Genomic DNA, 22,667 nt, shown 5'->3' on the forward strand with positions numbered 1-22,667 from the left:
GGCACCCTCTTTGGGAGTCCATAGCTTTGGACCCCCTGGACCAAACTTCACAAAACCTGGGAGGTATCAGTAAGAGACTCTCCTGAGAATACCTTCCAGTTTTGGTGAAGTTTGGTTCAGGGGGTCCAAAGTTATGGATCCTCAAATGTGTAGCCCCCATCTTCTATTAGCTCCCATTGGAAACAATGGCGGATAGGGGCACCCACTTTGGGAGTCCACACCTCACCAAACCTGGTTGAACTCGAGAACCCCCCCCCCCTTTACCTAAGTCCTTGCCTGTGAGCTCCCAAAGGCACCTGGTGGGCCACTGCAGGTAGCAGAGTGCTGGACTAGATGGACTCTGGTCTGATCCAGCTGGCTTGTTCTTATGTTATGTTGTTGTGGGTTTTTGCCTGCATCTGTGGCTGGCATCTTCAGAGGTGTATTACAGAGAGAAATGTGCACAGTACACTTAGCACACCCTGATGATGCCAGTCACAGATGCAGGCAAAATGTTGGGAGCAAGGTCTACCAGACCACGGCCACGTAGCCCAGAAAACCCACCGCAACCAATCAAGAGAGAATGTTGCAAAAATAAGGGAACTAGTCGGAAAGGGAGAACTGAGAGCCAGAAGGCGCCACGGAGGGTGGGGCACTTGAAGCAGGGGGGCTGCCCCTCTCAACTGAGAAAGCTAGCTGACTGGGTGACAGTAGGCCGGTCTCTCTCTCAGCCAAGCCTACCTCACAAGGTCATTGTTGTGAGGAGAAAACGGGGGAGGGGAGAGCAATGTTGTTGGCTGCTTCGGATGCCAGTTGAGGGAAAAGCAGAGGATAAGTATCTCAATAAATAAAGATTGGGGTGTGTGTGTGTGTGTGTGTGTGTGAACCCTGGTTCAGGAGGGCATCCCTGGCTCACCAGAGAGGCCAGAGAAGGCCCAAAGATGAAGGGAGGGGAGGGAGGTGGGCATCTTGGACTGGGTCCTCCCCCCAGGTCTGCTGCTGTGTTCACAAACGGGGGGAGGGGGGCAGGCGGCATCCTCGAGGATCCCTCCTTGTCTGCCCTCCCCCCACTGGGCCACTTGCATGTTTCCTGGGGAGCTGCTTGCTCACCAACTGCAGAAACAAACCCGGGGGGTGGAGGGAGGTACCTTTCGGCAAGGCTGGCAATGAAGGGCCGACCCCCCGCCCCAAAACGAAGCCACCGGGGAGGGGGCACCTGGGAGGCGGAAGAGGCCATACTGAACAGGTTTACTCCGGAGTAGGGGCCATGTCAGTCAGCGGGATTACTACAAGCAAGCGGCTTGTAGCCAGAAACAACCTTCTCCGCGCGCCCCCGCCCCCCCCCCCCCAGAGGCTACTGGGCCGCCGGACACCTCTGAGCATTCACAGAGCGCCTCGCAGCACCTTTCGCCATCCCCCCCCCCGCGAAAAGCCTCCCGGGGGGAAGGGCAGAAGCCCCTCCCGCGCCGGCCTCCCCCACCCCCCGTACTCCCGGGAGCGGCCCAGGCTCCGGCAGGGTCTGCGCTCCGGGGTGGCCAGGCTGGGCGCGGCGCGGCTCCTACCGGGGCGGGCACAGCCACCGGCGGCCCCTCCCGCGCCTGCCTGCCTGCCTGCCTGAGCCGGGCGGGCTGCTGGGAGTTGTGGTCCTCCGCGCTGCCGAGCCCGAGCCGGAGCCGAGAAGCCAGCCAGCCAGCCAGCCAGCCGGCCGCCCCGAGGAGCCCCCCGACCCACCCCGCTCGGCAGGCGCCGCGCAGCAGGTTGGACGGGCCGACGGGGCGCAAAGGAGGAGGGAGGGCGGGCAGAGGGGCCGGCGGGGCTGGGGCGGCACGTGCTGGGCGGCGCTTGGGCCTGCCCGCCGGACCAGGGGCTTCGGTGCGCGCCCCCTCCACGGGCCTTGGGACCCCCGCCCGCCCGCCCGCAGCCTGGGCCGCCGTGGCCCTCTGCACATGGCCCGGCGCGTGGCGGCTCCTCCCGCACTTGGGCTGCGGCCCCGTTTCGGGGGGGGGGGGCCGCCGGCTGGGCCGGGGGGGGGGGGCGCTCGTGGAGAACGGCGCGGCCTGACAGCCCGGCGCCCTCTCCCGCACGCCGCGGCCCGGATCCGCCGCTCCTGGGTTGCGTAAGCTCTCCTGCGGCCCGGAGATGCCGGGCGTCGCCTCGGCCCGGGCGTGGCGGCTCCTGCTGGGGGCCACTCGGAGGCCGCCAGCCGCCCTGGCGAAGGGTCCCGCCTCCGGCCACGAGCGCCCAGGCCCGGGCGGCTCCAGAGGGAGGCGGTCTGCTTTCCCCCCCCCCCTCCCTCCCTCCCCGGTGTGCGCTTGTGCCTCGGGGCATCAGGAGCTGCTGGTGGTGCTGAAGTGCCACTTGGGGACGGGGCGGAGATGCCCCCAGGGCAAAGGAGGCGCCTCGCCTGGGGAGGGTCAGGCTGGATGGCCCCTGGGTGTCCCAGAGCGCGCTCGGCCCGGGGTCTCCAGCAGCGCAGAGGCTCCATGCCTCGGGTTCCATGTGTGGCCCACTCCCACGGTGGGTTTCAGTGGCTGCATTCTCTGGGGGTCCCTCTGCTCCCTCATTTGAGCCTGCGACCTCGGCCTCGCTCTGAAGACAGGGTGGGCAGAAGCAGGCTGGGAACTCCTGGGGATTTGGGGATGGAGCCTGAGGATGACAGGAGCCTCTGCCATAGCGCCCCCCCCTTCCAGAGCATCCATTTTGCACAGGGGGGGGTGTCTGATCTCTGCCTTCTGGAGGGGCCCCTCCTGCAGCCTGGCTCCCCTGGTTGAAACCAGGATGTGGGTTCCTTGGCCACCCGCCAGGAGACTCCTTTCTGAGCAGGGGCGCTGGTGCAGGCCTCAGGGGAGCCCTGGCTGCAGAAGGCAAAGAGGGACTTTCCCGGGGGGGGGGGGGGGGGGCATGCCACCCACTTTCTGGGAGTCTTGCTCTGTCACAGCCCTGATGCAGGAACAAAGGGGAGCCACACCTGACAAGCCCCTTTTCGTCCTGTGGGCAGATGCCTGGAAGGGGGCTGCCCTTCCCACTAGGCATTACAGCAGAGGGCAGCTTGCTCAAGCCCCATGCCCCAGTTAGAAGGTGGGAGGACCAAGCTCTGGGCCCCCTCTGGGTTTGCTTTCCCTCCCACTAGTGCTACATTCTTCTACTCTTGGTGTCTTTCCAAAGCCCACGTTGCCACAGAATGGGCGAGGCAGCTGATCAACAGGTGATTGACAAGGGTGAGCCGCCAGGTGAGCTCTGCAGAGTGGAGGATGTGCTGATCCCACCTCCCTCTGGAGGCTGAAGACAAAGAGGTGGAGCTCAGAGCAGGGACAGAGGTGGGCAGGTGCCTTCCTACACCCAGAGGTGTGTGCAACACAAGACGTTCCTCCGGGCAGATTTGCAGAGGCTCTGTGCTTAGCTCAGCCAGAGGCCGGAGGCAGCAGCTGGAGGCAGCAGAGTGAGACAATCACTTCTGGCAGAGAGCACATGGAGGGTTTTGACAGCAGCCACCTCGGGGAGGGGCGTGTGTCCCACTGAAGGTAGAAAAAGGGTTAGTTCCGAAGGAGATCAGGGCTTGTCCACTGCTGGAGGCTGTGCCTGTTCCAACTCAGTGAGAAACTGTTATCTGCCTCCAGCCCCGAGAGACGCGCAGAGTTGGCCCCGATGCGACCGGGGGGGGGGGGGGGGGCAGTTGTGGCAGAGGGAAGAAGAGGCCCGTTTCCCTGTTCCGACTCTACTTGTTTTCTGTATAGAGCCATCGTTGGGAGGAGATCCTGCGTGTGATTCCACCGGCAGAGGAGAAGGATGCAGTTGCCTGAGGGAGGAGGCCTCGGGCAAGACACTCCCACCATGCCACAAGACTGAACCCACAGTGGATGGCGCAGAACTAGCATGCGTGCCATGTCAGCACGTGGTCAAGAGCCGGGCACTTTGCCTCTCCAAAATGGATCCCCCTTCCAGAAGTGTCTCTGAGGTTGGCTGGAGCAGGTGTGCACTAAATGCGCAGCCAACGCAGCCTTGTCTCCTGTGATTTGCCGGAGGGCCTCTGCCAATGCCCGCCCACAGCCTACCTTTCTCCTCTCACCTGTGCTGACCTGCACGGCGTGAGTGCCCCAGGGCCACTCAAGGACTGAACGGGCAGCTTGGCACTTCTCCGGCGTGTCCCCGAGGTCAGCAGCTTCTCCTCCCCAAGATGTCTCTGGAATGGCTGACGGGCTGGAGCGGCTCCCTCGACCGGCTGCGAGACGTCATTGGCACGGGGATCCAGTCTGTCCGGGACTGCAACACTGCCGCGCTCGGCACCGTGGCCTTCCTCCTCGCCATGTTCGTGTGGTATTGCTACCACATTGGGCGCGAGCAGCCCCGGTCGTACGTCACGGTGAACTCTCTCATGCAGGGCATCGACGGCAGCAGCATGCAGAACGGTTACACCCACTGCCATTCCCCAGAGTGCGTGCGCTGCGCCCACAGCGACGGCCTGAACCAGAAGCTCTACCACAACCTGCAGGAATATGCCAAGCGTTACTCCTGGTCGGGCATGGGCCGGATCCACAAGGCCATCCGAGAACAAGGCCGCTACCTGACCAGCCGCCCGTCCATCCAGAAGCCGGAGGTCTTCTTCCTGCCAGACCTGCCCACGACCCCCTACTTCTCGCGGGAGGCTCAGAAACACGATGTGGAGCTGCTGGAGAGGAATTTCCCCACCATCCTGTGTGAGTTCGAAGCCCTCTACAAGGCCTTCTCAAACTGCAGCTTGCCCCAGGGCTGGAAGGTCAACAGCACGCCCAGTGGGGAGTGGCTAACTTTCTTCCTGGTCAACCAGGGCACCTGCGTGCCCCGGAACTGTCGGAAATGCCCCCGGACGTACCGCTTACTGGGCAGCCTCCGCACCTGCGTAGGCAACAACGCCTTTGGGAACGCCTGCATTTCTGTGCTGACACCCGGCACGGTCATCGCTGAACACTACGGCCCGACCAACATCCGAATCCGCTGCCATTTGGGTATGTGCGGGGGGCTGCTTGCTCCTCCGGTGAAATCTGACAACCGCCTTTGACCTGTGCCCCGCTTGTGCTACTCACGAACTGTACTTGTGAGATCCTGGTATGCAGGGAGGTCAAAGGCCAGGGGAGGGGGGCTGCAGGTAGGCCCCAATGTGCCATCCTTTGGGTAACTTGAAGGACCTGACCCCGTTGACTAAAGTGAGGCCCCCTCCTTCCCTTCCCCCCCATTCATGCCAGCCACTCAGCCTGTTGTCTGAAGAGGCAGCTGCGTTGGCTGCCGGTCCACCCTTTTCTCATCTGGTGCAGCATCTTTGGTTGAGAATCCTGCCCTTTGCAGAGCCTCCTCAAAGGAGCCTGAGGTGCTTCTGAGCAGGCCGGGTGCCTCCGCCGCTTCCGATGCCCTCTGGTCCAGTTATTTGGTGGGGGGGGGGTTGCTGGGGCAGGGCAGCCGGTACTCGTTTAGCTCAGCGGAAGGACAGTTCCGAGCCTGTGCCGCTGCCCGCCTTGCTTGCTCAGTGCATGGACACGGTCCGTCTTGGCCGGCTGCCATGGCAACCGCGGCTGATCTACCTGCCAGTCAGGGAGGCCTGGCCAGCTGCCAGCGGGGCTCCCTTTCTCCAAGGCTACTGCAGCTGCCAGCTGGGCTCTGCTGGACTCCGCTGGCATGGGGCAGGTGGGTTCCAGGAGGGGGCTGCAAGCTCCAGAGGGTTCCTGCATGTTCCAGCTGTTTCCTGGGGAATGTGTGGCGTTTGCGCCCACCAAAGAGGCACCAGCCTGACCAAGGCAGAAGGCTGAGCTGGCAGAGCCCCTGGCCCGGTCCAACGAGGTGGTTGCTTGGTGGCAAACAGGCAGTCTCTTAGCACTGCCCAGCTGGGTGGGCCAGACGGGAGGCTGAAAGGAACCTGGGGGGGGGGCAACTGTCCAGAGTTGCGTCCTGCCCCGTTCTCCCTCTCTTCTCCTTCCCCTGCAGGTCTGAAGACACCCAGCAACTGCGAGCTCGTGGTGGGCGGGGAGCCCCAGTGCTGGGCGGAAGGGCGCTGCCTGCTCTTCGACGACTCTTTCCTGCACACGGCCTTCCACGGAGGCAAGTCCCCCCTCGCCCCTCCCTCCTGGTGCATGCCCCCTTCTCCCACCAGAATGGGCCAGGCGGTCTGCTTGCCACCAGGGTGCAGCTGAAACTGAGAAGCGCTGACCCCTCATCGGCCGTGCCAAAACCTGGGCTGTGGACTGAGCCCCAGCAGATGGAGCAGCCAGCTTTTGTAGCCAGCCCCTGTGTGGTTGAATTGTGGAACTGCTTGGGGTGGGGGAAGGCGCCTTCTTTGCATGGGGATTTGAAGGAGGGGCTGTCTGGCCGGGCAGCTCGAAACTCCCCAATCCTGCATCAGACTGATAGCAGCTTTCCAGGGGCTCAGGTGGGCTAGGGTCTTTTGGACCCCCTCTCTGCCCCTCTCCAGTGGAGCTGCAGCCACTCACCGAGGGTTGGCTCTTCTGCACGGAACAGGAGAGGGGCCTGGCCTCTAGGACTGGGGGGAGGCAGAGCCTCTGGAGGACTTGAGTCCTGGTTCCAGTGAGAGTCGGGAGTTGTGTACTTCCCAAACAAAGGGAAGGTGTAAGGAGGGGGGCACAGCCCAATGGCACAGCATTTGCTGGGCGTATTTAGGCCCTGGGCATCTCCAGTTAAAAGGATCAAGCCATCCTGGAGAATACTACCAGTCAGAGGAGAAGATCTCTCATGAGCACGATGGGTCAAGGATCTGGCTGGGCTGAAGGCGGTTTCGTGCCTCTGGGTTCGCATTTTGCTGCTGTTCAAGGTTATAGCAAAGTGCCAAAAGGCGGCACTGGAAAGGAAGGGCTGTGTCTTTGCCCCGTCTTGGAGACTGCAGGCAGCTCAGCAGGTGGAATCCCAGGCCAGGGGATCATTCTGCACTGGTATACAAAGCCTCTGCAGTCTCCCATGGTCCACTTTCTTCCTGCAGGCCAACCGAAGTGGTGCCCGGTGCTGAGGCTGGTCTGCCAGGCTGCCCCCCTGGCTGTGGGTGGGGAGTATTTGCCCTGCCTTTTCCAAGCGGGCACCTTTTCTCAGGGCCCTGCCTGGCTCTGCTGTCTGCGGCCGGCACCGAAGCCAGAGGGCTGGAGCTGGCTGGTCTCGGGGTGACTTGAACGTGTTGGAGAACAGAGAATAACTCACCCCCTTTGGCCTCCAGGTTCTCCCGAAGATGGCCCCCGCGTGGTCTTCATGGTGGACCTCTGGCATCCAAACGTTGCTGCCGCCGAACGCCAGGCCCTCGATTTTATTTTTGCTCCAGGACGATGATCCGTGTGCCGTCGCAGAATGGGGTGGAGGGTAGCCTAGGGGCCCTGAGGGGCTGCCCGCCCGCTACAGCCCCTCCACAGAGCTAGCCTGTCTTGGTGGGCATGTGTGCGCGCACATACACACACACACCCCGGGGTGGGGTTTGCTCCTTGCACCTGTTTCTGTACATCGGCCATTCCACCGTCGGTCTCCCGGCCTCTTTCTTCCCACCCTTTGCTCAGAGAGGAGGGCGACCTCCCTCCCTCCACCCCTTTGCTTTGGGGTTCCACACAGAGCCAGTAGTGCCGTGCGTGTTATCCTGCTAGCCGTGTTTTGCCGTGTCCAGAACTTAGCCTCCCGCCAACCCCCGGGTACTGTTGAATGTCGCTGTGTGAACTTTCCTTTGTGGTCATCTCTATACAAAAAAGCAACGCCTGGGCCTGCTCGAAAGGAACGTGACCTCTTTACTCACGAGGAAGAGAGTACGGTGGGGAGGGGGCTCTGGTGATGGGGTGGGCTGCTGCCCCAACCCCTTTTCTCCAGCTTTGCTGCTCGCACCTTGTTTGCCCCAGTTTCTGCCCTTGGAGGGGAGCGAGCTGCTCCCTGCGGCCGGGGGCAGGAGGGGAATGCCGGCCAGTCTGCCTGCAGGGGGGGCAAGCCGGAAGGAAGAGGGACTGGCTGGCTTTCAGGGAGCCACTGGCTGACCGGCCCCCTCCCCACCTGGGAGTGTTCAAGGGCAGTTCAAGCATCATTGCCAGACCTCGGTTTCATAGGTCACCGTCTTGTGATGGAAAAGAAAAACCCCTCAAAAAGCCACGCATGATCTGTTCCGCCTCCAACTGACCAAGCAGCTGGAGGGAGTCTTCTGGGCCAGGCCGCCGGGCTCAGTCAAGCGTGTTATGGCTTGGGATCATTTTGTGCCAGTAACAATCAAGGCAAGCAAATAAATTATTGTGCTGAAATTACGGCCGTCTGTGAGACTCTCTGCTGGGGGGGGGGGGGGCAGGGAACACAGTGGCAAAGTCTTGAGCGGCTTCCATCTGAGGGACGGATGCCCCCTTCTGTGGATGGCGAGCTTGAAGGGGGTGTCCAAAGTTGTGGGCAGCGTCTGCTGGAAGAAGTCTGTTCCAAGGGCTTCCGTTCCTCCCTGCCCCTCAGTGGGAAAGGGCGTCTTCTCAGCTAAGCGGAGGAACACCAGGAAGCCTGTGGACCCCATCCGAGCATGGCCTCAACTCTCCGGGTGGTCTTAACTGGCCACTGTTTGTTTGCCTGTTACCCGGGCAGTGGCCCGGCATAGAGCTCTTGGGACTCCTGCAGTGACACCCCACAGAAAACTCTTTGGCAGTTAAGGGTGAGAAGTGTTGTGGGGCTCTTGCAGGTGGCCGCCCTGCTCAGCAACTCTGCAGCCAGGCCTGTAGCAGGGGATTGTTCTCTTTGAGTTTATCATCAGTCATAGGGACCAGTGACTTGCTTTGGCAGCAAAATGCAAGTGGGCACCTTAGAGGTCAGAGCTGGCATCCTGCTATTTGGGGGTGGGGGTGGGGGTGGCACACGCAGCCTTCCACCTTGCAGATGGGCCTTGCCCGGGTGGGCCCGCCCTCTGGCTCGGTGGCTGGCACAGGCAGGTGGCAGGCCGGCTGCAGGCCATTTTTGGGGAGGCAGCTGCTGGCGCAGCGGGTGTTTGAGCTCCCTGCGTCTGTTGCTATGCAAACAGCCCTGTGTGGTTGGAAACTGAGCCACCCACGGCCAGCTGCTGCCGCCACTCTGGGCCCTTCAGCTCTGCCACTTTTGCGGAGTGTGTGTGTGTGTGTGGGGGGTCATACGGTTAGGCTCTCCGCTCCAATTCAGAGGAGAACCAGAGAGCAATTGCAAGGGGGGGGGAAGGATTCTGCAGCAGGAGGCAGAAGCCCACTCCTCAGCACAGTGAAAAGAGTCTTGGGAGAGCCCGGGGGCGCCTCAGGCTGGAGGGAGACACTTTATTAGGTCAGTGCTACCCTCACACAATGCAGGAGATGCACCCCGAAGCAACTGTTCCTTTCCCCTCTTCCCATTCTCAATTCTCTCCCCACAGAGAGAGAGGGAGGTCAGGGTGTTCCATGTCAAACATTTGGGATCTGTGCATGAAAAAGTTAAATGACCCACCACAGCCCCCCCCCCCACCCCCACCAGCGACAGAACTGCCAAGCAGTTAAACTCTGGGAGCAGAGAATAACCCTCGTCCACCCAGTGCAGACCAGGGGGCCACCATCCGTCCCACCCTGCCCCCCTTCTGCATGTCACTGTTGTGCCTTCAGAAGCTCTCCCCACCCGCTCACCCTCTGCAGATTCAAAGAGTTTTTAGACAGGAGCCTGGAATGTTCTAGCAGGTGTCTCGTGGTCCTCTCCCTGCCCCCCTCCCAGAGGCAGTCAGCTGGGAAAGGGGCAGCACAGCTCCTACCAGAGGCTTCGCCCCTCCTGCCAGCAGCTGCCAAATCCTGCCCGTCAGAGGGGTTCCCCGCCCCCCAAGCTGCTCCAGAACAGGAAGGGCTTTCCGCTGTGCCGGAGAGTCCCCGAGGTTTGCTTCCTGCCGCAGACTGTCGGCCTCACAGCAAGTTCACCCCGTGCTTCAGCAGCTTCTGCTTGGCCTTGGAGGGCAGGGCGAAGGCGCTGTCGCGGGGATTGGGCGCCCCTGAATGGCGGAGAGGGGAGCCCAGTTGCTGGAAGTACGTTTCTTGCACAGCGTTCCGGCAGGCGTACACAGCCGTGGAGGCGTTTCTGTGGATCCGGCAGACAAGGCACCGGGGCGGGGGGGGGGGGGGGGGCAGGGGAGAGAGAAGGAGAAATACCATTGAAGAGCTTGGCCAGCATACAGGAGAGACTTGGCTGCTGTCATGAGCCACTGCTTTACACCCCCCCCCCCCGCCCCGCCCCCCCCAGCCAAATGGCAGTGAAGATAGGTGCTGGCTCCCTCCCCCAGCAAACCACAGGAAAGCCACACGGGTGTTTCCAAATCAAGCCCATTTGGCCCCCTTACCGGACTGTTATTTCCGATGCCGTTGGCAGCTGGTCAAAGTCAGCGTGGATCAAGCCCATGGCTCTCAGGAGGTGCTCGTCCTGGGGACTGGTGGTTGGCAGGAAGTTAGCTGAAGAGGAAGAGGATCAGGATTTGTGAGCAGCTGGGGGTGGGGTGGGGTGGGGTGGGGCGGGGGGGGGGCACTGGATGGCTCTCTTGCCCCACTGCCTGAAGTGAGAACCACCTTCTTGGTTGGGGACTAGGACTGAGTTCACGCAGAAGGGGTTTTCCAGAACGCTTTCCACACAACACAAATGAAACATTTTTCAGCCAGTTTCTTCCATGCAGCTCCACAGGGACTTTAGCCCAAAATGTTTTATTTCCAGCCTGAAAATGTTTTATCTGCGAGCTGTTCTCTAGCAATTCTTGTTTGAAAATGTTTTCACTTGCTGTACAATCTCTGTCAAACATTTCCCACGCCCCTCCAGTCTCCGGACTTCCTTGTTGGCAACATTTTCTCCGCTCAGACGGGCTGCCTCGTGCTAAAGTTCATTCAGCTGTTTTATTTTTAATATTGAGGGGTCGTGTTTACAAAGCTACCTAGACACGACCCCTAGAACATCACAGCATGAGGCTTTGAAGCTTTATATCTATGAATCTGAGTGAAAATAACCCCAGAATGACTGGCAGGCAGGAAGCGTTTTCGAGGGAGTGAGGGGGGGGGGGGGGTTTGAAAACATTTGTTTTCATGGGCTTGTGCGGAAAATGCCGACGTGCTCTTTCTCCATCTTCATGCCCTGCTGCCATCACCACAAGATCTTCATGAAGCAAAATTCAACAGCCTCCGCTATAATTTGTGTGGCCTTTAACAACAATGTCTGTGGCAGCAGGAAAACCAGCTAGGAAGCGCCCCCCTCACTTAGGACAGAAGGTGGCCTCCACAGGACTGAGCTGCGTCTGGCACTTCATGTGGCAGTCCTTAAAATGTCCCTGCGAGGCAGGCCGTGACCGAGAGAAGCTGGCTGGCCAGAGCAGCAGAGGCAATATTGGAACCCGGGACCAACCACAGCGCCCGGCCCAGCCTGAGTCAGCACTTACTGGTGAGAACGTTCTGGATCGAGTCATAGTGTGCAAAGCCGTAGGAGTTCTTGGCTGAGGAGGGGCCGTCCTTCAGGAGGGTCTCCTTGAGGTGGACCTCCAAGCCGTTCAGCGAGGCCAGGCTGCTGTGATACTGGCAGGGACAGAGAGAGAGGCCCACGTCAAGCTTCTTCTGGGTCACGGTGCTGAAAAAATGGTGCTCCTCTCTCCAGTCAGAGGCTGGGCAGGGCAGGGGCAGCGGTCCCTGACTGGGGGACCCCCGCCCTGGGCAGCTCAGCTGCAGCTGCCCCACGGCCTCCAGATTCTTTGTGCACATCTCCTCCCATATAAATCTGCTGGTAGTCTCAAGGGGCCCTCGGCAACGGTCTGGGTGTATTGGGGGTGGGTCTTCGGGGAGGGGGGGGCAGAAAGCAAAGGGTCCCGGCCAACTTGGCCCAGACTGTCTCCCACATCACAGAGAGTTCCGGTGGCCCAAACCGGCCTTTGGATCGCGGCCATCTGACTGCGGGGAGGAAGAGTGCTGGGGGGAAGGGGGGCCGCCGCCTCTTACCACGTCCTCCACGGAGCTCCTGCTCTCTGCAAACGGCTCTTCCGCCAGGAGGGCCAGCGCCAGGCCGTGCACCTGGTGGACATACAAGGCCATCTTCACCAGAGCCGCCCCGCCAGGCCCGCTGCCGATGGGTGCCGATGCTGCAGCTGAGCCCCCCGGACTCCTGTGGCGAGGAGGAGTGTGCTCTTTATGGCCAGGAAGCCACTGATGCTCAGTTTTAATGTGACGTGTCATGACTGTGAAGGCGGCCAGTGGCCGACACAATAAGACTGGCCCAGGGGCTGGGCGCCCCACCCTACAGCTTCCCTGGGACTGGAGCTGCCCCTCGTGGGGTGGGGCTGAGGCTGAGCTGTGCAGCACCAGCCCTGCAAACAGAAGGTGTCGAGTTCAACCCCTGGCTCAGCACTTCCAGGTGAAAGCGTTCAGGTGCCCAGTGCTGGGGAAGGCCCTGGACCCCGGCTGCCCATCAGAGGGGGAAGCAAGACCACTCAAGTGGGGGCCTTCGAGTCGGAGCATCCTGGGGAAAGGCTCCTGCAGCTAGAGGCCCAATCCAGCCCCGGACCAGAGTGGCTGGCTTGAGGGGACCCGGCCAAGGCCTGGGGGGTTGCTGGTGGGGCTTCGTACGCAGCCTTTCTCCCAAGTCGGGACTCGGAACAACTGAGCGGATCGTTCCCCTTCCCTCCATTTTATTTTCCCAAGCGGGGATTCCCAGACCCCCCCCCCTTCGTGTGCCCCAGCAGCTCTCCCCACTGGGGGCCAACAGCCAGGCCCAGGCTCAGAGCTGAACTGGTTGAACCAAAAATCCTTCAGTTCCAAGCACCTTTGAGGACACAAAACGAAGCACAACAAACCCCAGTTGACCAGCTGAGGCTCCTGACATCTCCTGACACCCCCACACACCCCGCTCTTCTGGGATCTGCCAAAACTGTAGAACAGCAAGTGGAATCCCGAGTGCGAATGGTGACACAGTGCCCACACACGGCACCCGAAGCCAAGACCAGGGAGCCCCTGCACGCTCCCAATCCCCCCCTTACCCAGCCGTCCACTCCACAGGGAAGTCCCGCAATGTGGCTGCTTCACTTTCCAAGAGATAAACCGGGGTGATCTGGACACCCTGAGGTAAGCAGGAAGCGTCGAGGGGCAGCCGAGGGCTTTCTGGAGAACGGAAGAACAGCGTTTTTTGCACAAAGCCTCCGGGCACCTGTAGCCACACATGACACAACGTCTTTGCTGCTGCCCTCACCCCTGCAGCTATTTGCATCTTCAAACGGGCAACTTACTGGTTGAAGTGAGCTGAAAAGTACATCCCTCCCCCACCCCCGTACTTCCCATCTGGAGGGGATCTGCCCAGAACCGTGGGGCCTTTTGGTCCCATGGGGGGGATGCGCTGCAGTAAAACACCCCCAGTGGCCAGTTGCTGCTGTGGTGGAAACAGGCAGAAATGTTTTCCTGTGCTTGGAGCAGCGCTCATCCCCAAGCGGAGCTCGCAGCCATCAGGCGCTTCAGAGTCTGCCCTGTGCCAGCAAGCTCAGCAGAGCCAGCCAGGGAGCTACAGGGGCTGCTCCACTCACCAGGGAACCCCGTGCGGCCGTCTGCCAAGCACAGAGCCCCGGGCAGCGTCGGAAAAGCCAGAGAGGCCGCAACGGCGCTGCTCAGACTTCCTGAATCTCTGAGGTGCAAAACTGCACAGCTGACCCCACCAACCGGGAGAGGGGGCTGCCAACCCCCAGCTGGCCACACCAGACCCAGCAGCGGGTCCCTCTGGACACGGCCCCCTCTCCATCACCCACACCAGAAGGCACAGCTCATGAACGGCTGGAGGAAAGTGCCTGGCAAGGTGATGCCCCCCCCCCGCACTCATCCACACCAAGCCCTTCTCCCACTCACTCTGATCCTGCGCCTGACCTCCGCCTGCGGGCAGCTCCTGAAACAGAAAGCGGTCCCCCCGTCAGCTGGCCGAGGCAGGTGAAATCCCACAGGGTGGCCCTGGACTCTTTTCAGGACCCAGCCCGCTCTAAACCAACAGAAGCCCCCACTACCCGTTTCATGAGCATCTTATTACTTCTATTCATTTGAAGTTGGAGGCAGCCATTTCCCCCATTTGTACTCATTGATGCCAGCAGCTGCTGGAAGAGGGGAGGCCCAGAACCCCCTCCCGTGGGGGGGGGGGGGGTTCCCACTCAGTGACTAAAGCAGCCGCTCCCAAGTGTGCCCCTGTGTGGAGCTGCAGCCTACCTGGGGGTCTGTCTCTGCCTCTTGCAGCAGAACTTTGGCAGTGAGGCTGGGGGGCAGCTGGGTGCTGACAACCCTGCGGAGAGAAGATCGGTGAATCAACGCCCTTCCTGGGGTGATGTCTTTCGTGCTCCTCCTCCATGGAGCCAGACAGCGCGATGAGCGGCTGAGGGGGTGCAGGGGCACCCTAAGGGCCCATGCCGAAGACCCCCTCCCCAAGTCCTCTCTGCCGCTCACCGTCCTGCAGGCCAAAATGGGGAGCAGACCCACCCCCATCCCAGGGCTGAGTTCTGGCCAGAACACAAACACGTGAGGCCGCCTCCCACTGAACTGTCCACTCGGACAGGCGGCTGCTCTCCTGGGGATGCTGCCGGGGACTGGACCAGGGGCCCTCTGCCTGCCTGCCGAGGGGAGGCTGCTCTGCCACTCAGCCATGGCTGCCCTCGACTGTGCTGATGCGCAAGTGCTAGGACCTCAGTTCTGTGTCCAGGAGAGAAAGGCCCCCTCAGTGGTCCAGATCCCCTGCAAGGTGGCCAGATGTGCCAGTCACAGAGGAGGGGTGGACGTGGCTGTGGTGAAACCAGGCTGGCACATCCCTTTCCTCTGGGGGCCCCTTGGGTGGGTGGGTGGTCTCCACTGAAGGCCACAGCACCCGTCTTGCGCGCAGAAGAATGCACCCGCTCAGCCCCACTTCCCAAGGGCAGGTTGTCCCGGGGGGGGGGGGGGGGCTCCTGCCAAGACCAGGAAGAGCCACTGCCACTCAGTGTGGGCTCGGCTCGGCTGCAGAGAGGCAGGCCAGGTTCCAAGAGTGGGGCATGAGAACCCCCCCCCCACGGGCCCCCCGAGCCCCGTACTCACCGCCCCTTGTAGGTGATGCATCCGGCCAGCACGTAGAGAGCCCGCTGGCACGTCTGCAAGATGAGGGCCGCTTTCAGCAGCAGCAGCGGATCCACCTGCGCATTGGGAGGGAGGGGGGGGCAGGGAGCGTTACGCCTCGGGGGGCAGCGTGGAGGAGGGGGGCCGGGGAGGGGGGCCAGGATCACGCCAGGCCTGACCTTGGTTCTGTCCAGGGCCCAGAGGGAGCTGAAGATGCGGTGCAGGCCGCTGGAGTCCTGCTGCAGATGCCTCAAGTACCTCTCCCACTCCCGGCCCAGCTCTTCCCACGGCCGCTCCTGCGAAGAACAGAGGCCACGCCCGCCTGTTCAGGGAACCCCAAGCACAGAACGTGGCGGCCACTCCCCTCCCCCCCCCTCCGGGAAAACACTCTGGGCCTGAATTGTGCTGTTACGTACAGAATGTTGGGTTTCCGGTCAGCAGGTTGCTACCCTGAACCATCTTGAGGCCAGCGTGACCCAGGAAGGGAAAAGGGGGGAACCTGGGGCGACATCGCTCTCCTGGCTGTGCAAACTGCAGCTGATCTTGCTACCTGGCCCTTCGTCACTGGCTGCTGTCCAGAAGCAGAGGAGTTCCGTGGAACTCAGAGTTCGGCCTGGGAAGCTGATCTTCAGGCCAGAAGAGCGAGGCTTGAGATTCCCCGAAATTCATCACGAAGGTACGAGTGTCTCTGAGCACACGCAGAATGTCCAAGCACCACCCTTCATCAGCAACTTCCAGGAATTACAAGGTGCCCTTTCCAGGGACCACTGAGCCTCCCCACCTCTTTTTTTGCTAGGGAATTAAGCAGCAGGCAAAGTCATGGCCCAGAAGCAGGTGACAGAGAAGCCCACTCACCGTCACACCAAAGCAGACCAAGAGCTCTGGGCACGCACGGCCAAACATGCCTAATCTCCCACCAAAGGCATCGAGAGAGACTTACTTGAGTTAAGAAGACAAATAACCAATCAGACAAAAGGAAATAGAAAAGCAGGGATTCAGTTTAAAGAAGGGTCCCCAAACTTTTTAAACAGGGGGCCAGTTCACGCATGGCCAGAGCCCAGCCAGGGGCCGGACCAAGTGCCGCCCCCAGCGAGCTCATCCATCCGTATGACCGCCCCTGGCGACCCCCCCCCTTGCGTCCCCTTCCAATCGGCCCTGAAGCTCCGCCGCCTTTCTCTCTCCCCCTTTGCGCATTGAGTACGGTCACATCGGCGCTTGGAATGAGCAGCGAGTCGCCCGCGATTGAGGTTGTTTGTAAACCTGGGTGTCGGGGTGCCAAGCTCCAGGGGCCGCCTGGAGTTTGGGCACCTCACGACCCTGGGTTTCGGCTTAACCTCAACATGGCGACCTGCTCATTAGCGACTGGAAAAGCCCTACCACGCGGGTACAGAGGAGGAGAAAGGCTACCTTTCTCTCTCCCCCCCCTTGCTGCATTGGTACGGTCCCCTCCGGCCGCTTGGAATGAGCAGCGAGTCGCCCGCGCTTAATGCTGTTTGTAAACCTGGGGAAAAGGAGATAGAGAAGAGGGAGATCTGCTTCTGCCCAGCGGGCCGGATAAATGTCTTCCGGGGGCCTGATTTGGCCCCCGGGCCGTAGTTTGGGGACCCCTGGTTTAAAGCAACCCAGGAAGCCAACGAGCATCTCCTCCATGCCGGGAAAACGAGGCAGTTGCCAACCACAGGAAAGGCCCAGAAGGCCTGCTGGCCGGGCTGCCAGATCACACAGGGAACCAGGCAAGAGAAGCAGTCCTGCAGGAACGGCGGGAGGCCAAAGCAGCCAGCTCCAAACAGCCAGCCAAGCTGCAGGTGGGGTCAGGGACAGGGCGGGGAGGAAGGCAGCTCTCAGGGCCGGCTCACAGGCAGGAGTCCTGCCCCCACTCACCTCATAAGCTTGAGGAAGGGGTCCGTTGTGAAAGCAGAAGAGGCCGATCAGGAGATCCAAGAAGCGTTGGCAGCTGGAGTCGGGCAGGTCAGTCGGGCAGCCCAGCACCTGTGAGCACAAAGGTGCGTGAGGACCACACTCTCTCCAGCAGCTGAGCCCCTTCCCCAGCTCCTGCTGCCGGCCACAGGCACGGCCCTCCTCAAGCCCCTTCCCCTGGCAAACACTCACCCAAAGGTAGCTGCCGTCCACTTGCACAGCAAACTTGAGTTTCCTCAGCCGAATGATCTGCGGCGGAGAACCCGAGACCTCCGTTGTCCAGCGGACCACGCCAGCCACCTGGCTGCACAGCAGCTCCTGCCGGCTCAGAGGCGTCTGCCAGGGAAGGAGGCAAGAGGCCCAGTGCGGATGACGCTGCGGATGGAGCCTGCTGGGACTCCAGGATGGGCCACCAGGATTGAGGCTTGAAGCCTCCCTGGATCTCTGCCAGTTATGCAAGCCCCAAAATCATGGAGGGAGGTGTGTGAGCACAGAACCCCTCCCCAAGGGGCTGGAATAGGACCAGCAAGGTGGCTTTCATAGCTTCAGGCAAGAGCACAGTAAGGCAGGGAAGACTAGCAGTGCCCCACCCCCACCCTGAGCGACCCACAGCCCGGCCCTCCTGCAGATCGAAGTGCTGGCCTTGCTGGTGGGTGCCACTGCCAGAACCACATCTTATCCAGTCCCTGCCCCGGCAGCTCTTGGCCTAACAGGCCAGAGGCAAAGGATACCCTTAGGTGGGGGCTCCAGGCAGGTCCACCTCTGCACATTTGCTCACTGGCCTAAAAACACCAAGCGGCTGACTGATGACCCTACAACCCCACCCCCCACTCTTCTAAACCCCCCCCCCCCTTGTCGTGGCTGCTGCTGGGCCCAAGCCACCTGGTCTTACCTGAGAGGGGCTGAAATGGCAAATCCCAGCTTGCGTGGGGTCCCCTTCCTCCTTCACCTTGGAGCCGTCATAAAGGAAAAAGCAGTCCCACCTGCAAGGCAGCGGCACCAAGGGACAGCTGCTCAGTCCGGAAGCGTTTCTGCAACGGCCTTCCTGTGGCAGGGACCAGGCACCTGCCCAGGCCCAATTCTGGCAGCCAAGAGCCGGAGGCCACCAAGGAGACCCCTGGGGCGGGGCGGGGCGGGGCGGGGGCCAGAAGATGAACGTAGATGCGTGGCAGGAAGGAAAGGGCTCCTTATTTTATCTCCATGTCGCTCTTCCTTTATACACTGCGCCCCCACCCCCAGGGGGTGTCCGTCCTCCCCCCCCCACACACACACACCCCGCCGATGTCCCCGGGGTCAAGGCGCGGCCCTGGTCGGCCCCTGCGGAGGGACACACACGGGGCTTACCCAGCGGCAGCTGCCGGGTCCGGCGGGGCGGAGGTGGCCATCTGGCCCGCCTGCCCTTCAGCGCTGCATGGCGGCCCCGGCCAAGGCGCCCCCGGCCCAGCCTCTGCCCGCTGCCTGCGGGGGTCGTGGCTCCTCCTCCGCCGCTCTGGTCTGCTCTGCAGGGTGGGCGGCGGGGCTTCCTGGGTGAAGGGCAGGGTCGCCCGGCCTACTGCTGGCCTGCCTCGCGGGGCTGCGGGGGAGGGGTTCTGCACGTGCCCACGTCTGGGCGGGGCCGGGGCGCTCTGCCCACGCTCAGAGGCTCCCCGCCCACCCGCGAAGCAGTCGGTGAGGCCGGCGCTTCCGGGTTCCCGCCCTGAGAAGCACGCGACGGCATCAACACGTGACACGGCCGCTCCCTCCCCAAAGAGTCGCCGCCGCTCGGCAAGAGGCTCACCACTTCCGGCTCTCAGGCGAGGGCGTCTGTGGCGAGGCTGGGGGAGCGGGGGAGGGACCGCAGCGGGGTCACAAAGCCGCCATTCCCACCCTCTGTCGCCCCCCGCTGTAATTGCAAGAGATCTCCAGCCACCGCCTGGAGATTGGCAAACTCCCTCTGGGGACTTTGAGTCCTCCTTTTCCTCCCAGAAGGGTCGAGCGGGCGCCGGAAGTGGGTGCTGCTGCTGCTCCCGCCGCGCTGGCGCAACTCTAGGCGCGGGGCTGTCGTGCCTCCGCCTACTGTACGGGTGCCGCAGCGGGCCAATCGCGGGCGTCCCTCCCGCCCGGGGCTGCTTTGCGCCCGGCATGGAGCTTTGCGGAGGGGACGCCGCCTGGAGCAGGTCTCGGGGGCGAAGGAAGCGGCGGGAGAGGAGGAGGAGGAGGGACCGGGACGGGGCTCCGGACGAGCAGGAAGAGGAGCGGCAGAGGCAGCGCCTGCAAGAGGCGCGGTGAGGGGCCCGGTGGAACTTCCTTGGCCAAGAGCAGCCTACCCGCAAAGAGTTAAAGGAGGGCGGAGGGAAAGGAAGGTGGAGCAGCCGGGTCCCAAGCAAGCAGAGGCTGGGCACAGCCCTTGTGGTCCAGGTTCACCAACCACCACTGCCTCTGCGTAGCATCCCTGGGCTTCCATCCATCCGAGTGCCAACCAGGGCTGACTGAGCCCGCTAAGCTTCCAAGGTCTGGTGAGACGGGGCGGGGCGGGGCTGGCCCAGCCCCCCCCCCCTCTGAGCTGTCAAATGTTTAAGCGGGTTGTTACTTGTACTCCATGCAGCAACCCAGCAAAGTGGACCAGTAATATTGTTTTGGCCTTGTCAGTGGGAGGCTGAGAAAAGTAGCTTGACCTCTGGTGACTTCATGACAAAGGCAGAACTGGAACTCAGGGCCTCCCTTTCTTTCTCACAGGGCAGAATTGTTGGACTCCACTTTCTGGGATTCTAGTCTGAGTAAGTTCTGACACCAAAGTTTTTTCCTCTTCGAGAAGCTCTGCCGATCTCTGCATAGCTAAGGGAGAGGGAAGGCAGCTGCTGATCCGGCTCGCAGCCCTTCTGGCCACCCCCTCATCCCTTCTCTTTGTCCCCCAGAAAATGTCCAGCCAGGCTGCTGCCAAAGAAATCATAGCTACATCCTGACCAACAGCCCAGCAGTGGGAGGTGGCCGCCCTTCTGCCTTCCCTGGCAAATGGGGGCATAGGGAGGCCAGGGCACAGGGAAGAAGGGCTCACAAAATGTCCCCAGCCTGGCGATGCCCTTAGACTCCTGCGGCGGTTGTTCCCCTGCTCCAGGAATCCTCTTGAGATCCGTGCAAGGAGTCCTGTCGTGCAGGAAAGAGATGCCCACTGGAGAAGATGCCCTCTTGGCCTTGGAGGAGCTGCAGCTGTGCCCGCCAGCCTGCCTGCCTGGCAGAGGGAGCTTGCAGTGTGTGTGTTATGGCCTGGGCAACTTCTCGTCCTGCTTCAAAGCCCGCTTCCAGCTGGCCTTCCTGCTGCTGCTGCTGAAACAGCTCCAGGTGAGCAAGCGCCTTTGCCCCCAGCTCCTCCTGGGCTCAGCCACCCACCCCAGAGCCCAGCCCACAGCCTCCCTGCTCTTTTCCTGGCAGATTCCCCAGGAGCAATGCTGCATCTTTGATCCCGTGTTCTCCGTGCTGGAGAGGGATGTTCTCCGCAGCCTCGGCCTTTCTGTTCTCTCGCGCAATGAGGTGAGTGGCATCTCTGCCTGAGAAACGCGCCCACCATGGCCATTGGCTTGCAAAGCAGAGGCGCTGGGGAGGGGGCTGGTTGTAGTTCCTGGTCTGGTGACCTCTCTTGCAGGAGGGGAAGCGAGCGGTCCACGAGCCCACCGTTTACTACATGATCCATTGTGGGAAGGCGCTCTACAACAACCTTCTCTGGAGCAACTGGTCAGCAGAGGCCTTGTCCAAAATGGTCATCATTGGCAACAGTTTCAAGGGGATTGAAGAAAGGTAGCCCTTTAGTCCCAGCTGGCTTTTGGGCCTTGCGTTGTCTCTCCCGAGTGTCCAAAGAACTTGGGGGGGAGGGGTTTTTTTTATGTTTCTCCACAGTCTTTTGGAATTCTCGAGAGGTTTTGAAGTCTTAATTTTTTTTGCATGGGGGGTAGGGGGAGGAGAAGGGAGGGGCTTGAGTGAATGGAATGGAGGGAGCCTCTGTGACCAGCCCCCAACCTGGTCCTAATGACCTCTGCCCCTTTGGCTTCTAGGGTGCCCAGCAGGATACTCGAAACGGATTATGCTTACATTGCAATGGTAAGCTGTGGGGTGGTGGGGGGAGGGAAGGAGCCTTGGAGTCTCCGGCTTCCAGTTCTGGGGAGTCTGGACTAGCAACCACCCCGCCTCCCCCCACAACCCCCCATAAGTTCAGCCATAATCAGCCGTACCAGCCGTAAGTTCAGTGCACCCCCCCCCCCCCCCGTGTGATTCTCATACGGTCTCTCTGTCTCCCTGTGCCAACCGTGGCTAGATTTTAACGGCTACCGAAGAAGCCGCCCTCCCTCTTCACGCCCAGTATCTGGATGTCTTCAATGACACCGCTGTCCACCGCTTTCCTTGGCCCAAGCTGCAGCAGGTGCCCAGAGAGATCTGGAACTTCCGGGAGGAGCCAGTTCACCAGGCCGAGGAGGAGCAGTCAGAAATCATCTGGAACAGTGATGGCACTTAGCTGCAGACAGATTGGCCAGCAGGCGGAACTGACTGCAGGCTGCAGACTCTTCCTGGCTTTCTCCCAGACGGGGGTGGAGTTCCCCATTTAGCAGCAGCTGGAGCAGAGGCCTGACCGAGTCATCTGTCGCTTTGGCAGCACGAAGGCTGAAGCTGTTGCGTGAGGGGCTCTGCGCAGGACAAAACTGGGAGAGGCTTTGGCTTCGGTGGGATTTTCTTGAGTCCTTCAAGGGACCCAGCACAGTTGGTACCCCATTTCCTCCCTCAGGCTCTTGTGCCACCTGCACTACTCCGCTTTGCTTGAACGGCTGCTGCATCAGCCAAAGAAAGAGGCGGCTGTTCTAACTTCCCACAAACTGTGTGTGTGTATTTAAAAAAATGGTTTCAAATTGTGACCTTTTAAAACCGTTTAACATAGTTTTAAACTATGACCCGCTGTGTCATTTTGTTCTTTCCATAATGGGAACAGGAGTTTGTATTTTGGGCGTACAGCTCAGGCGCCGCCATCCCATTCCTTGCCAGAAATGGAGGGGAGTGGCCGCAATGGGTGGTGGATGCCTCCCTAGGACAGAGTGGCAGCTGGGAGGGCCCTCCACTCTATCCAGAGACCCAGAACGGAATTGCCTTCGAGCAAGGTCAGGGGACACAGGAGTGGCTGGCTAATGTGGAAACAGTGTGGGAGAAATGGTTACATCTGGGCCCAGGTGAAAATGGCAGTCACGTCTAAATATAGCTCAAAGGTGGGGCACACTGGTTTATTGGTGAAAACATTTATATCCAGCCTGTCTTTGTGGTGTGCAATGGCTGGGGGCCAAATTTCATCTGTGAGAAAATTGCAGCCACTCATTCTGATGTTCTTTGTTAAGACTGCAAGTAGCAAAAACATATTCACACTCCACTGACATGATTGTGGTGAAATACATGACTACAGATATGGGCTGGCGGTTAAGATAAGATATGAAGAGGGTCACCTTCTTTCCTAACTAGTTAAGTGGAACAGTTTAGATATCACTAGAAGATGATTTTGAAAACCTATAATTCTGGGAATCTGAATTGACATGGAGGGTCTGCATTGCAAAAACTCCCAGCCGTGTGGAACCTGTTCAGTTTTGACAAGAAATAATTAACAGCCTCAAGGAAATCAATGGGTGATAATATAATTTTTTAAGGCAACCCATGTTGAAAGTTTTTAAAAATAGTTTTGATAAAATTGAGGTGAGATTCTCTAGCAATATTTCCACTTGTTTACTATCCCAAAACCTTTAC

At 60.7% G+C, this 22,667-nt stretch overlaps 3 protein-coding genes across 6 annotated transcripts; 2 read left to right on the forward strand and 1 right to left on the reverse strand.

Moving 5' to 3' along the window:
• Positions 1 to 1,245: 1,245 nt before the first annotated feature.
• On the forward strand, positions 1,246 to 8,216 carry ASPHD2 (aspartate beta-hydroxylase domain containing 2). Of its 4 annotated transcripts, none has more exons than XM_048514943.1 (4): positions 1,246 to 1,736; positions 3,714 to 4,961; positions 5,932 to 6,045; positions 7,166 to 8,216. In XM_048514943.1, exons 2-4 carry the CDS (start codon positions 4,154 to 4,156, stop codon positions 7,273 to 7,275), a joined length of 1,032 nt encoding a protein of 343 aa, XP_048370900.1. In that variant the 5' UTR covers positions 1,246 to 1,736; positions 3,714 to 4,153; the 3' UTR covers positions 7,276 to 8,216. The 4 variants fall into 4 exon arrangements, with proteins under 4 accessions (XP_048370900.1, XP_048370901.1, XP_048370902.1 ...); XM_048514944.1 differs by lacking the exon at positions 1,246 to 1,736 and adding an exon at positions 2,055 to 2,496; XM_048514945.1 differs by lacking the exon at positions 1,246 to 1,736 and adding an exon at positions 3,174 to 3,197.
• A 994-nt stretch (positions 8,217 to 9,210) lies between these two features.
• On the reverse strand, positions 9,211 to 18,649 carry HPS4 (HPS4 biogenesis of lysosomal organelles complex 3 subunit 2). Its single transcript, XM_048514925.1, has 13 exons — positions 18,264 to 18,649; positions 17,812 to 17,902; positions 17,112 to 17,255; positions 16,884 to 16,991; positions 15,182 to 15,298; positions 14,985 to 15,079; positions 14,130 to 14,202; positions 13,782 to 13,818; positions 12,929 to 13,049; positions 11,895 to 12,057; positions 11,345 to 11,477; positions 10,268 to 10,376; positions 9,211 to 10,008 (listed from the first exon to the last, which is right to left on the reverse strand). Exons 1-13 carry the CDS (start codon positions 18,302 to 18,304, stop codon positions 9,837 to 9,839), a joined length of 1,404 nt encoding a protein of 467 aa, XP_048370882.1. The 5' UTR covers positions 18,305 to 18,649; the 3' UTR covers positions 9,211 to 9,836.
• On the forward strand, positions 18,331 to 21,832 carry SRRD (SRR1 domain containing). The gene is made up of 8 exons (XM_048513887.1): positions 18,331 to 18,411; positions 18,582 to 19,183; positions 19,635 to 19,675; positions 20,014 to 20,237; positions 20,328 to 20,426; positions 20,539 to 20,690; positions 20,945 to 20,990; positions 21,205 to 21,832. Exons 1-8 carry the CDS (start codon positions 18,331 to 18,333, stop codon positions 21,400 to 21,402), a joined length of 1,443 nt encoding a protein of 480 aa, XP_048369844.1. The 3' UTR covers positions 21,403 to 21,832.
• The last annotated feature ends 835 nt before the right edge of the window (positions 21,833 to 22,667 follow it).

The sequence above is a fragment of the Sphaerodactylus townsendi genome, linkage group LG13 (assembly GCF_021028975.2).
Source record: "Sphaerodactylus townsendi isolate TG3544 linkage group LG13, MPM_Stown_v2.3, whole genome shotgun sequence".
NCBI classification, from domain to species: Eukaryota; Metazoa; Chordata; class Lepidosauria; order Squamata; family Sphaerodactylidae; genus Sphaerodactylus; species Sphaerodactylus townsendi.